This window comes from Somniosus microcephalus, chromosome 3, assembly GCF_052327205.1.
Source record: "Somniosus microcephalus isolate GS21.2 chromosome 3, FLI_Smic_1.0, whole genome shotgun sequence".
NCBI lineage: Eukaryota > Metazoa > Chordata > Chondrichthyes > Squaliformes > Somniosidae > Somniosus > Somniosus microcephalus.
In genome coordinates this window covers 171,299,190-171,316,619 of record NC_140989.1, presented here as the reverse complement: position 1 = coordinate 171,316,619, position 17,430 = coordinate 171,299,190, and the positions used below count along the sequence as shown (strand labels likewise).

The following is a 17,430-nucleotide window of genomic DNA, read 5'->3' as shown; positions in this document are numbered from 1 at the left end:
TTGCCCTGGTCTAATATCTTCTGTTGTAAACTATATACTCGTTGTGATCTTCTGGTGACTCAGTGAGTAGGTGCACCATATGAACTAGGAGATAAAGGCAGTAGAGTGAAAGGATCTTAGCCCAGAAAGTCAGGATGTACAATCAGTATGGGCGGAGCTAAGAAATAACAAAGGACAGAAAACATTGGTGGGAGTAGTTTATAGGCCCCTGAACAATAATTATAATGTTATAAATCAGGAAACTAGAGGAGAATGTAACAAGGGTAATGCAGTAATTCTGGGCAACTTTAATCTTCATATAGACTGGGCAAACCAAGTTGGCAAAAATAGCTTGGAGGACAAGTTCATGGAATGCATTCGAGACAATTTTCTAGAACAATATGTTGAGGAACGAACCAAAAATTACTATTTTAGATCTAGTGTTGTGTAACGAGACTGAGTTAATTAGTAATCCTTAGTAAAGGATCCTCTGGGGAAGAGTGATCATAATATAATTTCATATAAAGTTGAGAGTGATGTGGTTAAGTCTGAAACTAGAGTCTTAAATTTAAACAAAGCCAATTATGGAGGTATGAAAGGCAAGTTGGTTGAGGTAAATGGAAAATTAGATTAAAAGATACGATGGTAGATAAGCAATGGCAAACATTTAAAGAAATAATTCATAATTCTCAGTGAATGTACATTCCCTTGAAGAATATGAACTCTGCTAGAAAATTGGTACAGCTGTGGCTAACTAGAGAAGTTAAGCACAGTATTAGAATAAAAAAGGCTTACAATGTTGCCCAAAATGTAGTAATCCTGAGGATTGGGAGGGTCACAGATAGTTAACATGCAGGTACAGCAAGCAATTAGGAAAGCAAATAGTATGTTAGTCTTTATTGCAAGGGGGTTGGAGTATAAGAGTAAGGAAGTCTTGCTGCAATTGTACAGGGCATTGGTGAGACCATATCTGGAGTACTGTGTACAGTTTTGGTCTCCTTACCTAAGGAGGGGGTGCAACAGAAACATAGAAACATAGAAGATAGGAGCAGGAGTAGGCCATTCGGCCCCTTGAGCCTGCTCTGCCATTTAATGAGATCATGGCTGATCATCCAAATTCAGTACCCTGTCCCTGCTTTCTCCCCATATCCCTTGATCCCTTTAGCCTTAAGAAATATATCTAACTCCTTCTTGAATATATTTAATGAATTGGCCTCAACTGCCTTTTGTGGTAGAGAATTCCACAGGTTCACCACTCTCTGGGTGAAGAAATTCCTCATCTCTGTCCTAAATGGCTTAACCCTTATCTTTAGACTGTGACCCCTGGTTCTGGATTCACCCACCATCAGGAACATGAGGGGCATAGATAGGGTAGATAGAAGGGAACTTTTCCCCTTAGTAGAGGGGTCAATAACAAGGGGGCATAGATTCAAGGTAAGGGGCAGGAGGTTTAGAGGGGATTTGAGGAAGAGCTTTTTCACCCAGAGGGTGGTTGGAATCTGGAACTCACTGCCTGAAAGGGTGGTAGAGGCAGGAACCCTCACAACATTCAAGAAGCATTTGGATGAGCACTTGAAATGCCATAGCATACAAGGCTACGGACCAAATGCTGGAAAATAGGATTAGATTAGACAGGGCTTGATGGCCGGCGCGGACGCGATGGGCCGAAGGGCCTCTTTCTGTGCTGTAAAACTCTATGACTCTATGCATCTAATCTGTCTAGTCCTGTTAGAATTTTATAAGTTTCAATGAGATCCCCTCTCATTCTTCTAAACTCCAGCGAATATAAGCCCAATCGACCCAATCTCTCCTCATACGTCATTCCTGCCATCCCAGGTATCAGTCTGGTGAATCTTCGCTGCACTCCCTCCATGGCAAGAACATCCTTCCTCAGATAAGGTGACCAAAACTGCACACAATATTCAAGGTGTGAACATAAGAACATAAGAAATAGGAGCAGGAGTAGGCCAATCGGCCCTTCGAGCCTGCTCCGCCATTCAATAAGATCATGGCTGATCTGATCCTAACCGCCAATCCACTATCACAGAACCATCTCCTGAATCTAACAGAATTAGACACACGAAATAGGAGCAGGATCAGGCCACACGGCCCCTGGGCCCGCTCCACTACCCACAGGGCCATGACCGATCCGAACCTAGACTCATGTCCAAATTCCTGCCCGCTCCCCGTAACCCTTAATTCCCTTTACTTCTAGGAAACTGTCTATTTCTGTTTTAAATTTATGTAATGATGTAGCTTCTACAGCTTTTTGGGGCAGCATATTCCATGGACTTACCACCCTCTGAGTGAAGTAGTTCCTCCTCATCTCAGTTTTGAAAGAGCAGCCCCTTATTCTAAGACTATGCCCCCTAGTTCTAGTTTCACCCATCATCGGGAACATCCTCCCCGCATCCACCCGATCCAACCCCTTCACAATCTTATATGTTTCAATAAGATCGCCTCTCATTCTTCTGAACTCCAATGAGTAGAGTCCCAATCTACTCAACCTCTCCTCATATGTCCATCCCCTCATCCCCGGGATTAACCGAGTGAACCTTCTTTGTACTGACTCGAGAGCAAGTATGTCCTTTCTTAAGTATGGACACCAAAACTGTATGCAGTATTCCAGGTGCGGTCTCACCAATACCTTGTACAACTGAAGCAATACCTCCCTATTTTTATATTCTATCCCCCTAGCAATGAAAGCCAACATTCCATTGGCCTTCTTAATCACTTGCTGCACCTGCATACTAACCTTTTGAGTTTCGTGCACCAGGACCCCCAGATCCCTTTGTACTTCAGTACTTTCCAGTTTCTTGCCATTAAGATAATAACTTGCCCTACGATTTTTCCTGCCAAAGTGCATAACCTCACACTTTCCAGTATTGTATTCCATCTGCCAAATCTCTGCCCACTTACTTAGCCTGTCTATGTCCCCTTGCAGGTTTTTTATGTCCTCCTCACTCACTACTTTCCCTCCCATCTTAGTATCATCTGCAAACTTTGATATGTTACACTCGGTCCCCTCCTCCAAATCATTAATATAGATTGTAAAGAGTTGGGGACCCAGCACTGACCCCTGCGGAACACCACTAGTTACTGATTGCCAGTCTGAGAATGAACCATTTATCCCAACTCTCTGCCTTCTGTTAGATAGCCAATCCTCTATCCATGCCAGAATATTACCCCCAATCCCGTGATTTTTTATCTTAAGCAATAATCTTCTGTGTGGCACCTTGTCAAATGCCTTTTGGAAGTCTGAATACACTACATCCACTGGTTCCCCTTTATCCACCCTATATGTTACTTCCTCAAAGAACTCCAGCAAATTTGTCAAACATGACTTCCCCTTCATAAAACCATGCTGACTTTGTCCTATTAAATTATGATTATCCAAATGTCCTGTTACTGTCTCCTTAATAATGGACTCCAACATTTTACCTACCACAGATGTTAGGCTAACCGGTCTATAGTTTCCAGCCTTCTGTCTACTGCCCTTTTTAAATAAGGGTGTTACATTAGCAGTTTTCCAGTCTGCCGGGACCTTTGCCGAGTCCAGGGAGTTTTGGAAAATTATTACCAATGCATCCACAATCCCTACCGCCACTTCCCTCAAGACCCTAGGATGTAAGCCATCAGGTCCAGGTGATTTATCTGCCTTGAGTCCCATTATTTTACCGAGTACCACTTCCTTAGTGATTTTGATCGTGTTTAGCTCCTCCCCCCCCTTTAGCCCCCTGTTTGTCCAGTGTTGGGATATTCTTAGTGTCTTCTACTGTAAAGACTGATATAAAATATTCATTCAGTGTTTTTGCCATCTCCATATTTCCCACCATTAATTTCCCGGTCTCATCCTCTAAGGGACCAACATTTACTTTAGCCACCCTTTTTCTTTTTATATAACTATAAAAACTCTTACTATCTGTTTTTATATTTTTTGCTAATTTACTTTCATAATCTATCTTCCCTTTCTTAATCAATCTTTTTGTTATTTTTTGCTGTCTTTTAAAGTTTTCCCAATCCTCTATCCTCCCACTAGATTTGGCTACCTTATATGCCCTTGTTTTTAGTCGAATACTATCCTTAATTTCTTTACTTAGCCACGGATGGCTGTCTTTTCTTTTACACCCTTTTCTTCTCAGTGGAATATATATTTTTTGGAAAATGGTCTCACCAAGGCCATGTACAACTGCAGCAAGACATCCTTGCTTGAATCCTCTCGCTATGAAGGCCAACATACCATTTGCCTTCTTAACCACCTGCTGCACCTGCATACTTACCTCCAGCGACTAGTGCACAAGGACACCCAGGTCTCATTGCACTTCCCCTTCTCCCAATCTATTGCCGTTCAGATAATAATCTGCCTTCCTGTTTTTGCCACCAAAGTGGATAACCTCGCATTTATCCACATTATACTGCATCTGCCATGCATCTGCCCAATCACCCAACCTGTCCAAATCATACTGGAGTTTCTTGGCATCCTCCTCACAGCACACATGCCCACCCAGCTTTGTGTCGTTTGCAAACTTGGAGATATTACATCTAGTTCCCTCGTCTAGATCATTAATATATATTGTGAATAGCTGGGGTCCTAGCACCGATCCCTTTGGTACCCCACTAGTCAGTGCCTGCCACTCGGAAAAAGACCCGTTTATTCCAACTCTTTGCTTCCTGTCTGCCAACCAGTTCTCTAACCAAGTCAGTACCTTACCTCCAATCCCATGTGCTTTAACTTTACACGCTAATCTCTTATGCGGGAGCTTATCGAAAGCCTTCTGAAAGTCCAAATACACCACATCCACTGGTTCTCCCTTATCTATTCTACCAGTTACATCCTCAAAAAATTTCAGTAGATTAGTCAAGCACGATTTATCTTTTGTAAATCCATGTTGACTTTGTCTGATCCTGTCACTATTTTCCAAGTGCTCTGCTATTATATCTTTTATAATGGACTCTAGCATTTTCCCTACTACCGATGTCAGGCTTACCAGTCTATAAATCCCCGTTTTCTCTCTAACACTTTTTTTGAATAGTGGGGTCACATTAGCTACCCTCCAATCCATGGGAACTGTTCCAGAGTCTATAGGTTCACTAGATTGATTCCTGGGATGAGAGGGCTGTCCTATAATGAGAGATTGTGTAGAATGGGTCTATACTCTCTGGAGTTTGGAAGAATGAGAGGTGATCCCATTTGAAATGTATAAACTTCTTACAGGACTTGACAGGGTAGATGCTGAGAGGCTGTTTCCCATGGCTGGAGTGTCTAGAACTAGGGGTAATAGATTCAGGGTAAGGGGTCGGCCATTTAGGACTGAGATGAGGAGAAATTTCTTCACTCAGAGGGTTGTGAATCTTTGGAATTCTCTGCCCCAGAGGGCTGTGGATGCTCAGTCGATGAGTATATTCAAGACAGAGATCGATAGATTGTTGGGCACTAAGGGAATCGAGGGATGTGAGGATTGACATGAGCAGGATTCGGTTTAGCCGTGTCACCCTCGCAGTCAAAATGGCCGGTCACCGCTCGCTGTCTAGGCTTACATGTAAAGAATACTACCAAAGGTTCAGCACTTTCAGGAGAGGAAGGGAGGAAATCCCATTAGTACAGAAACATGTAGCTTTCTTAAATAGAACAAATGCAAATTGAGCCAAATGCAGCAATCTGGTTTGGGTCAAAGAAAGGGCTGAGTAAGCCTTTGGAGGAATCCCTATATATTTTTAAATCTTATGATACTTTGATTTACAATTTAAGATTGTGTGCGGGGTGGGGGGGGGGGCGGCGGGGAAAGGCTCAGTCCAAAAATATATATTTTTAATATCTTTTGAGAGTTGGCAAACAAACAAAAAAAACATTTTCTCTCCAGCACTTCAACAAATCCTTGAGCTCTTGTATACTGCAGATTGCAGTGAACACAAGTTTTAACCTTTTATGTGTGGGGGGAAAATAGCAAAAGTACCAGTTTTCTAATCCCAAATGCTGCCCTAAATTCAGACTAAGAACCTAGAATCGGGTTTGGAGCGAGCGCACTCTGAGCTGGACCATTTGAAGCTCGAACTCCGAGGAAAGCAACAGGACAACTTGTCGCTGGCACAGGAGATGGGATCTGTTACAAGGTCATTGCAAGAGGCAAAGGACAAGGTATTGAATACACTTGTTAATTGGAGCGCTGACAGCAGCACTGAGCAGTAAATCTAACCTGATCTTCTGGAAAACAGAATCATTGCAGTTGCAGCCGACCTTTTGGATTGCTTTAAGTAGGTAAATGTGAAAGTAAATGTCAGTGGTTGTGGGAGGTGCAAAGCTCCTTGGGATTTTTTTTTCACATTAAAGGTGCCATGGAAATCCTTTTTGTTTGTTTTTAAAGTACCTAGTGCTTAAGTTGAGTTATATATCAGTGTAGCTTAGAACAGTTCAAATCACGCTGCGACCGTTTGGCTCCACACTCGGACCTCGCAGGCAACTGAAGGAGGCGATGACATTTATTTTTAAACTGAGTCACCCACAGATCCAGAGTTGGGGAAAATACACCAACTTCAGTTTCTTCCGAGTCAAGCCCGTACAATGCTTTATTCCTCAAAGAGTAGTACAAGCTATTTCCAATGTAAAATGAACCGTTGGATTTACAGCAAAGACTAGTGTGCCTTTCTAAATGGAAGAGTGATAGGTGAATAGAAACTCAGCAGTAGGACACCAGGTGCTGCATGTGCAGATTGGTTGTGTTTGTATTCAGCTCGTGTCTTGATATACTTTCATCAGTCAGATGATTGGGTATTGGTGATCAGGTATGCAATGTTGTGGGATGTTTTACAGGCTGGACTAGCATTAGTCTATAGTAAAGCTGGTCTCTGTAGGACCTGTTTACTTTCTGATTCACTTGGGATGTGACACCCCTCTTTTCTTATCTGTATGACTGCAGTTTCCCACTCACTTCATTCTATCGTGCCACATCAGTTTACAGTGATCAATTCAGGTTTATTTAATTACATAGAATTTTACAATGCTTTGGTTTAACGCAATGTGCTTTAATGTTCGATGATACTCACCTGAAATTGTTTCTATCTGTTCCATTACCAGTAACAGACCTATAACTTCACCCTGGTATGTTGCGGTTTAAAAACAGCTCCAGACACAAGTTTGGAAGGACAAAATCTATTATTATAATAATTTTCAAAAGGGAATTGGATATATAGTTCAAAGAAGCAACAAGTTCTTGTGTATTATTAAAAACCTATGCATACATTATTGAAATATTGTTTGCGATTGTAACAGATCGGTCAAATACACATCCTGGAGACCGAACTGGAGTCTGTGAGAAAGGAATATCAGACTTTGCAAAACAAACAAGTAAAACTGGAAGCTGGCCTCATGGAATCTCAGGAACAGGTACGCTACTGATGTTCCCATAAATCTCTCCGCCTCGCCACCGCTCTCCTCCTTTTAAAGCCCTCATTAAAACCCACCTCTTTGACCAAGCATTTGGTCACCCCTCCTAATATCTCCCTATGAGGCTCGGCATCCATTCTTTGTCTGATAACGCTCCTGTGAAGCGCCTTGGGTCGGTTTTCTATGTTAAAGACGGTATATAAATAGAAGTTGTTGTTGATATAATGCATGTTTTATGTATCCTGTTGAATGAAAGTTATGTATTTTCTTTTGTGCTTTTCTGGGTTTTTAAAAAAATGTTTTAAAGAAAGGTATTTAACATCTTAGATTTTAGAAGCACTGGCACAGTAGTTCACATCAGCAAATTTCTTGTTCTCCTTGGCAACCTGCCCAGTTTCTGTGACTTGCAGTCGATGTCTGATGTGATGGGCTCCATTTTGTTTAGTCTGCAGGTTCTCTGTCTCAACCAGTTAGCATTTGAGTTTGGTGTCTGTTGTTCAGTTGATTTGGAATTGCCAGACCAACTAGCCAATGATTTGAAGGAACCTTTTTTCAGAAGTGATATTGAGGATCAGTACATAGAGCTTTTAACAGGGAAAGCAGATCTCAGTTATATGGTACCTTTATTTAACTTAATAACTAAAGATTAATGTGAAGCAGGTTTGAATTTTTAAAAAAAGGATCATTTGTATAAGCCATCAAAAAGATGATGATTTCTTTGAAGAAAAATATAATTGTGTGGCGGAGACCACATAGGGATAATAACACAATGTATAGCCAATGCTGTTATATGTACCTAAACACAATTCACTATGTATAGCAATGTTGTGATATGTACATGCTGGGTTGGGTTATCGGTGCAGGGTCCCTTTAAGAGCGTCGGTAGCGTGATGACGTCATAGCCCCTGCACGGGGCTGAGCCCCTCAGACCTCGTGGAGAGTGATTAAAGAAAGACACGTTTTGCCTTTGCTTAAACAAAAGCCTCTGCCTGTTGTTTTCTATCGATCCCAACAATTGGTCAATAAAATTACATTTACGATTCCAAAGACCTCATCTGAAATGGCGACGAACGCCGTTTCCATCAAATTACCCGAGTTTTGGGAACAACAGACTGCCGCTTGGTTCGCCCAGGCCAAGGCTCAATTTGCACTCCGGGACATCACCGCGGACGACACGAGGTACTACTACGTCGTCTCTGCTCTCTGCAGCTCCACCGCGGCCAGAGTCGTGAACCTGCTCGAAAACCCCCCGGAGCTCAACAAATACGGTATGCTGAAAGCGCACCTCTTACAAACTTTTGGACTCACCGAAGCTGAACGCGCACGCCGGCTTCTCTCTCTACCCGGGCTTGGCGACACCAAGCCCTCGGAGCTGATGGACCACATGCTGGCCCTCCTGGGCACACACATGCCGTGCTTCCTCTTCAAGGAACTGTTCCTTCAACAGCTACCAGGTCAGGTACGGTCGGCTTTAGCCAACTCTTCCACTACCGATTTCCGCGACCTGGCCAAGGAGGCCGACAAATTTTTCTCCGCCGGGCAACAGTACTGCGTGGCCACGCGGATCCTGCCCCCACTGATGCAGCCCAACAGCGGCAACCCTCAAGCCTCTGCTTCTACCATGCGCAGTTCGGCCCCAAAGCCAGGAAGTGCCAGCCCCCGTGCAGTTTTCCCGCGTCGAAACAAACTAAAGACCACTCGTCGGCGGCTATGCCTGTCGGCCGTTCAAGCAGTTTGTTGTTTATTACAGACACCGACTCCAGATGTCGTTTCCTTTGTGACACGGACACCTAGGTGAGCGTCCTGCCCGCGTCAACCATAGACATTCAAGGGGGGAACCACGGCCCCGTCCTCGAAGCCGCCAACGGCAGTTCCATCCGCACCTTCGGGAAACGGAACGTGGCGCTTTGTTTTGGCGGGCAGCGGTTCACCTGGGACTTTGTCACAGCAAAAGTGTCCACCCCCTTCTTGGCGCTGACTTCCTCTGCGCCAATGGCCTTTTGGTGGATGTCAAGAACCGACGTCTCATCAACGCAGAAACCTTCAGCTCGCTCCCATGTTCCCTCAGCGGGTCCAGCACGACGCAGTTGTCCAGCGCACACTCGGCCTCCGATGAGTTGTCCCGCCTCCTCGCACAGTTCCCGGACCTCACAAAGCCCACGTTCTCGTCCGCCGCAACCAAACACTGGGTAGAACACCACATCTCGACCACCGGTCTGCCCGTCTACGCCCATGCTTGGCGCCTCGACCCGGGGAAGCTCGCCATCGCCAAAGCTGAGTTCGACACCATGGAGCGCCTTGGCATCATCCGCTGGTCGAACAGTCCGTGGGCTTCGCCCCTCCACATCGCCCCGAAACCAGGTGGCGGGTGGCGCCCGTGCAGAGATTACCGGCGCCTCAACGACACGACGACCCCCGACCGCTATCCGATTCCACACATCCAGGACTTTTCTGCCCGCCTGGCCGGGAAAGTGCTATTCTTGAAAGTGGACCTCGTCCGGGGTTACCACCAGGTCCCTGTCCGGCCGCAGGATGTCCCGAAAACCGCAGTGATCACCCCGTTCGGGCTATTCGAATTTCTCCGCATGCCATTCGGCCTCAAAAACGCTGCACAGGCTTTTCAACGCCTAATGGACACCGTGTTACGGGACCTGACATTCCTGTTCGTATACCTGGACGACATCCTCATCGCCAGCGCCTCCAGGACGGAGCATGTGTCCCACCTCTGGACTCTCTTCGAACGACTCAGCCAACACAGCCTAATCGTCAACCCGGCCAAGTGCCAGTTCGGGCTGTCCTCAATCGACTTTCTCGGGCACCGCATCACGAAGGACGGGGCGGTGCCACTGCCATCGAAAGTGGAGGCCGTGATAGACTTCCTGCGACCCCTCACCGTGAAGGCCCTGCAGGAGTTTTTGGGCATGGTGAACTTTTACCATCATTTCGTCCCCCGAGCAGCTCAGCTTATGCGGCCCCTTTACGAGGCCCTCAAAGGCAAGCCCGACAAACTCGCCGTCGAGTGGTCCGATGAGATGGCCAATTCTTTCACGGACACGAAAAGGACCCTGGCTAACACGACCATGCTGGCGCATCCATTACCTGATGCGCCGATCGCTCTCACCACCGACGCCTTGGACTATGCGGTCAGCGCCGTCCACGAACAGTGGGTCAACGGCACCTGGCAGCCGCTCGCCTTCTTCAGCCGGCAGCTCCGCCCCAACGAGCGGAAGTACAGCACCTTTGATTGAGCTTCTCGGCCTCTACCTCGCCGTCCGACACTTCCGTTCCCTGCTGGAGGCCCGCCCGTTCACGGCGTTCGTGGACCACAAGCCGTTGACCTTCGCCATGGTCAAAGCCTCCGAGCCGTGGTCGGCCCGTCAGCAACACCAGTTGGCCTTCATCTCGGAGTTTACAACGGACATCCAGCATGTGGCTGGGAAAGACAACCCCGTCGCCGACTGTCTCTCCTGAGCCGTCGCCAGCGCCGTACACCTCGGCATCGACTACACCCGCATGGCGGCCGACCAGGCCTCCGACCCGGACGTCCAGGCCTACAGGACGGCGGTCACAGGCCTTCAACTAGCGGACGTCGCGTTCAGCGCTGCCGGTACCACACTCCTGTGCGATGTCTCCGTTGGGCAGCCACGTCCCGTCGTGCCCGAAGGGTGGAGACGGCAAGTTTTCGACACCGTCCATAATCTTTCCCACCCGGGCAGGAAGCCGTCACAGAAGCTGGTGGCGGCTAAGTTCGTCTGGCACGGGCTCAGGAAAGACGTTCGCGACTGGGCCAGCACCTGCGTGGTATGCCAACGCTCGAAAGTACATCGCCATACTAAGGCCCCGTTGGCGCCTTTCGCGGTGCCCGAGAGGCGGTTCGACCACGTTAACGTGGACCTGGTGGGGCCCCTGCCATCCTCCTGCGGGTTCACCCACCTCCTCACAATGGTCGACAGAACCACCCGATGGCCGGAGGCCGTCCCGCTGTCTTCAACGACGGCCGCCGATGTGGCTCGGGCGTTCATCAGCACTTGGGTCGCCCGGTTCGGCGCCCCATCTGACATTTCCTCCGACCGGGGGCCCCAGTTCACGTCAGAGCTCTGGAACGCTGTCGCCCGAGGCCTCGGGTTGAGACTCCACCGCACCACAGCATACCACCCTCAGGCTAACGGGCTGTGCGAACGGTTTCATCGCTCCATGAAGGCCATGCTCCGGGCCAGCCTCCGGGACGACGGCTGGATCGACAGACTCCCGTGGGTCATGCTGGAACTTAGGACTGCTCCCAAGGAGGACATCCAGTCCTCGTCCGCGGACAGCCGCTACGGGTTCCCGGGGATTTCGTCCCCAACGCAACGGAACCTTGGTCCGCAGCCCGTCCTTCTGGACAACGCCAAGGTTTTCGCGCCGGTGCCCACATCGCAGCACGACCTCCCGCAGTCCCACATTCCGCTCGACCTTCGTGAGGTGGAGTACGTTTTCGTTCGCCACGACGCCCACCGGGGACCTCTTCAGCCACCCTACGAGGGACCATTCCGCGTCCTGGAAACCGGGGACAAGACCTTCGTAGTGGATGTCGGCGGTAAGCCGGACTGCATTTCCGTGGACCGTCTTAAGCTGGCCCACCTGGATCTGGACCGACCCGTTGAGTTGACACAGCCCCTGAGGCAGGGCCGACCTCCGGTTTCCGCACCCTCAGTCCACCACCGAGCGCCTGAGGTCCCTCCGACGAACCCCCCGGTCCCCGCCCCGGAACTGAGGAGCCGTTCCGACCGTGTGATCCGGCCCCCCCAACGACTGACATTGCCAGTGCTAGTGAATTCTGGGGGGACATATGTGGCGGAGACCACATAGGGACAATAACACAATGTATAGCCAATGCTGTTATATGTACCTAAACACAATTCACTAGGTATAGCAATGTTGTGATATGTACATGCTGGGTTGGGTTATCGGTGCAGGGTCCCTTTAAGAGCGTCGGTAGCGTGATGATGTCATAGCCCCTGCACGGGGCTGAGCCCTTCAGACCTCATGGAGAGTGATTAAAGAAAGACACGTTTTGCCTTTGCTTAAACAAAAGTCTCTGCCTGTTGTTTTCTATCGATCCCAACAATTGGTCAATAAAATTACATTTACGGCATTGGAATGAATTGACTTGACACAAGCTTGTAAATGCACTACACAGTCTGACATTGAGCCATGCAAATCAGGAGAGTCCCAGGCTCTGTCCTTTGCGTCTGTGTCGAGGAGCTCATGGACTTCTTTGTCACTAAGACTGCAACCATCTGGTCAGCTGACTTTGCTGCTTCCTCCCTTTCCCTTTGCCCACCTACAACTTGCATTTATATAGCACCTTTAACATAGTAAAACGTCCCAAGGCACTTCACAGGAGCGTTATCAAACAAAATTTGACTCCGAGCCACATGAGGGGATATTAGGGCAGATGAAGAGGTGGTTTTAAGGAGCGTCTTAAAGGAGGAAAGAGGGGTGGAGAGGTTTAGGGAGGAAATTCCAGAACTCAGGACCTCGGCAACTGAAGACTCGGCCGCCACTGATGAAACGATTAAAATCAGGGATGCACAAGAGGCCAGAATTGGAGGAGCGCAGATATCTCGGAGGGTTGTAGGGCTGGAGGAGGTTACAGAGATAGGGAGGGGCGAGGCCCTGGAGGGATTTGAAAACAAGGATGAGTATTTTAAAATTGAGGTGTTTCTTGACTGGGAGTCTATGTAGGTCAGCGAGCACAGGGGTGATGGGTGACCGGGACTTGGTGCGAGTTAGGATACATGCAGCAGAGTTTTAGATGAGCTTAAGTTTATGAAGGGTGGAAGATGGAAGGCCAGTCAGGAGTGCGTTGGAATTGTCAATTCTAGAGGTAACAAAGGCATGGATGAGGGATTCAGCAGCGGATGAGCTGAGGCAGGGGCCGAGTCGGGCAATGATACGGAGGTGGAAATAGGCAGTCTTAGTCATGGTGTGGATAAGTGGTCGGAAGCTCATCTCTGGGTCATATATGACACCAAGGTTGCGAACAGTCTGGTTCAGCCTTAGAGATTTGTCAGGGAGAGGGATGGAGTTTGTGGCTAGGGAACGGAGTTTGTGGTGGGGACCGAAAACGATGGGTGCAGTCTTCCCAATATTTAGTTGAAGGAAATTTTTGCTCATCAGTACTGGATGTTGGACAATTTACAGACAGTGGAGGGGTCGAGAGAGGTGGTAGAGCTGAGTGTCATCAGCATACATGTGGAACATGATGTTGTGTTTTCAGATGATGTCACCGAGGGACAGCATGTAGATGAGAAATGGGAGGGCTCCTAGTCCTGAACCTCTCTCTAGTTTCTCTCCCATCTTCCCTCACGCCCTCTCTGAGCTCATACAATCAGCACAGGAGGAGGCCATCGTGCCTGTGACGGCTCTTTGAAAGAGCTATCCAGTTAGTCCCACTTCCTCTGTTCTTTCCCCATAGTCCTGCAATTTTTTCCTTTTCAAGTATTTATCCAATTCCCTTTTTGAAAGTTATTATTGAATCTGCTTCCACCACCTTCAGGCAACGCATTCCAGATAATCATAACTCGCTGCGTAAAAAAATTCCATCTACCCCCCCTCCCCTGTTCCTTTGCCAATTATCTTAAATCTGTGTCCTCTGGTTACCAACTCACCCACCAGTGAAAACAGTTTCTCTTTATTTACTCTACTCCATGAGACCCACCTCATGCTCCCTTGACCCCATTCCAACAAAACTGCTGCTCACCCAACTTTACTTCCTGGCCCCCATGCTAGCTGTTATTGTAAATAGTTCCCTCTCCTTCTGGTATTGTCCACCCCACCACCTCCCTTTCAAAACCACCGTCATTACTCCCCTCCTCAAAAAGCCCACCCTTGACTCATCTCCAACCTCTCATTCCTCTCCAAATTTCTTGAATGTGTTGTAACCTCCCATCTTTCCCATAATTCCCTGATTACATTTCTCCAATCGGGTTTCTTCCCAGCCACAGCACTGTAACAGCACTAACTAAAGTTGCAAATAACATCCTCTGTGACGCTGACTATGGTGTGTTATCCAATTATAGCCAGAACTTCTCCAGCAATGGCTTCTCATCCCACCCCCACACCATTACCTTTGGAGTCCCACGATCTATCCTTGCCCCCCTCCTCTTTCTCAGCTACATGCTGTCCCTTGGCGACATCATCCAAAGACTTGGGGTCAAGTTTCGCACCTCACTGATGACACCCAGCTTGATCTCACCATCATGTCTCTAGCCTTTGCTGTTAGAATGCTTGTCCAACATCCAGCCTTGGATGAACCGTAATTTCCTCCAGTTAAACATTGGGAAGCCCAAAGCCATTGTCATTGGCCCCCATCACAAACGCCGTTCCCTAGCCACCGATATTATCCCCCTCACTAGCCACTGTCTCAGGCTGAACCAGACTGTTCGCAACCTCGGCATCCTACTTGACCCTGAGCTTCCGACCCCATATCCTCTCCACAATAAGGACCTACTTCTACCTGCATAATATCGCCCATCTCAGCCCCTGCCTCAACCCATCTGCTGCCGAAATCCTCATCCGTGATTCTGTTACCTTCAGACTCAACCATTCCAAGACTATCCTGGCCGGCCTCCCATCTTCCATAAATTGAACTAATCTAAAACTCTGCTGCCCCATCCTAACTCACAGCAAGTCTTGTTCACCTATCATCCCTGTGCTCGCTGATCTACTTTGGCTCCTGGTCCCCCAACACCTCAAATTTAAAGTACTCATCCATGTGTTTAATTCCCTTTGTGGCCTCACCATCCCTATCTCTGTATTCTCCAGCCCTACAATCCCCTCCCAGAAATCTCCAACTCTGGCCTCTTGTGCATCCCCCCCTCCCTTTGCCCTAACATTGGCGGCTGTGCCTTCAGCTGTCTAGGCCTTGTACTCTGGAATTCCCACCCTGAAACACTCTACGTCCCTTTCTTCCTTCAACACCCTACTTAAAACCCAACTCCTTGACTAAGCTTTTGTTCACCACTCCTAATATATTCCTTGGCTTTTTTTAACACCAAACACCTTGGAACGATTTTCTACATTCAAGGCGCTATGTAAATGCAAGTTGTTGTACTGAGTTGACCATTCTTAGCTAGAATGATGGCGATGAGGGAGAATGGTGTAAGCATTCTTTTAGCTGCTAGGCAATCCTCTGTTCGACCTGCCACCTTCCATAAACTTGAGCTCATCCAGAATTCTGCTACCTGTATCTTAACTTGCAGCAAGTCCCGTTCACCCATCACCCCTGTGCTTGCTGATCTACATTGGCTCCTGGTCCACTAATGCCTCAATTTTAACATGCTCATCCTCAGGTTCAAATCCCTCCATGGCCTTTCCCCTCCCTACTTCTGTAACTTGCTCCAGTGCTACAATCCTCCAAGATCTCTGCTCTTCTCCATTTCTGGCCTCTTGCGTGTCCCTGATTTCCTTTGCTACACCATTGGCGGTTGTGCCATCAGCCATCTAGGCTCTGGAATTCCCTCCCTAAACCTCTCTGCCTCTCTCCTCCTTTAAGACGCTCCTTAAAACCGATCTCTTTTGGTCGCCCCTCCTAATGTCTCCCTCTTTGGCTTGGTGTCAAATGTTGTCTGATTACGCTCCTGGGACATTTTACGACGTTAAAGACGCTATATAAATGCAAGTTGTTGTTGTTAGACTCTGCACAGCTCCCGAGGAGGGTTCTGATTCCAGCCTGCACAAACAGAATGAGGCTTGGAATACTTCTCATTCCTTGATGCTGTTCCAGAGCTGCCATTCATTCCCTTGGCCAATATCTGTCAGTTACTGCCGTGCTCTCAGCTGTTACTGGTTTAGGGAATGAGTGATGGCTTTGGAATGAAAAGAATCCAATTTGTATCAGAAGCATTCCTTGTCCAGTTCTGTGTCTCGAAGCTTGGTTCCAACTCGCAATGTTGAGCCCCTCAAGGACGATGGGGGGTGAAGAAGCAACAGTTTTATTGATAGATTTTTGTTTTTACAATTGAAGAACGTGCATTTATATAGCGCCTTCCATGACCTAAGGACATCCCAAAGTACTTTACCTTTGAAGTGTAGTCACTGTTGTAATGTAGGAAATGCAGCAGCCAATTTGCAAGATCCCACAAATAAAGTGATAGCAATCAGATAATGTTTTTATAGTGATATTGGTTGAGGGATAAATATTGCCCAGGACACACGGGAGAACTCCTCTGCTCTTAAAAATAGCGCCATCTGATCTTTTACGTCCACCCAAGAGGGCAGACGGGACCTCGATTTAACTCTCTCAGTACTGCACTGGGATTGTCAGCCTAGATTATAGTTACAAGTCTCTAGATGTTGTATGCGGGGGACATAATACTTTGTGTTAAATTGTTCCAAATAGAACATCCTCCTAACTTCTCCAAAGGTTTGCAACTGGCCAGCTAATGCCATCAAGTGATGGTACCAATTGATTTTAATATTGCAGTGAAGATTGTGTATTACTATTTTAACAAAATGGTCAATTCCCCTTCATTCCCCATGTTTGCTTCCTTATAATACTGTGTAAATCGATACCCAACTTTCTGAGACATCAGATTCCCGGATATTTGTGAGGAAGTGCACCGAAACATCACAAGCTGTGAAGAATGGCAACATTGAGATCTGATTTCTTCATAGAGCTCCAAAGATTGCAAATTGTATATCATTAGATTAAGCTTTTCCGGTCTGCCATATCACTTGTTGCAATTTGGGCAAAGACCCAGTGTATTTTACATGTGGCAAACCAAAGGCAGCTTCTGATCTCTCCGATAGATGGCAAGACACTGTGCTGCCATACCACAGATTTAGGCTAAACTACAGATCTGTTTATTATGAGAAAGAAATATGCACAGAAGCAAGTTACATCAGATAAGGTGGTGCTTCACTGTCGCTGGTACATTTAATCTGTTTTATGTTAGACTCAAAAAACAGATGAAGAGTCTTGGATGAATTTAAAACATAGGCTCCATGGTATTAGCTTTGGCTCAGTGGGTAGCCCTACCACCTCCGAGTCAGAAGGTTGTGGGTTCAAGCCCCACTCTACAGAC

General features: G+C 47.3%; 2 protein-coding genes across 4 annotated transcripts in view; one reads left to right on the top strand and one right to left on the bottom strand.

Moving 5' to 3' along the window:
• Positions 1-17,430, bottom strand: part of gins1 (GINS complex subunit 1 (Psf1 homolog)) — a 62,855-nt gene that overhangs the window by 7,501 nt on the left and 37,924 nt on the right. The window lies entirely within an intron of this gene.
• Positions 1-17,430, top strand: part of ninl (ninein-like) — a 160,056-nt gene that overhangs the window by 137,118 nt on the left and 5,508 nt on the right. For 2 of the 3 annotated variants that reach the window (XM_085981882.1, XM_085981884.1), the window contains 2 exons: positions 5,969-6,115; positions 7,247-7,360. In XM_085981882.1, coding sequence (XP_085838008.1) covers positions 5,969-6,115; positions 7,247-7,360 — 261 coding nt within the window. The remainder of the gene's footprint in view (positions 1-5,968; positions 6,116-7,246; positions 7,361-17,430) is intronic. The other variant, XM_085981883.1, reaches the window with a different exon arrangement.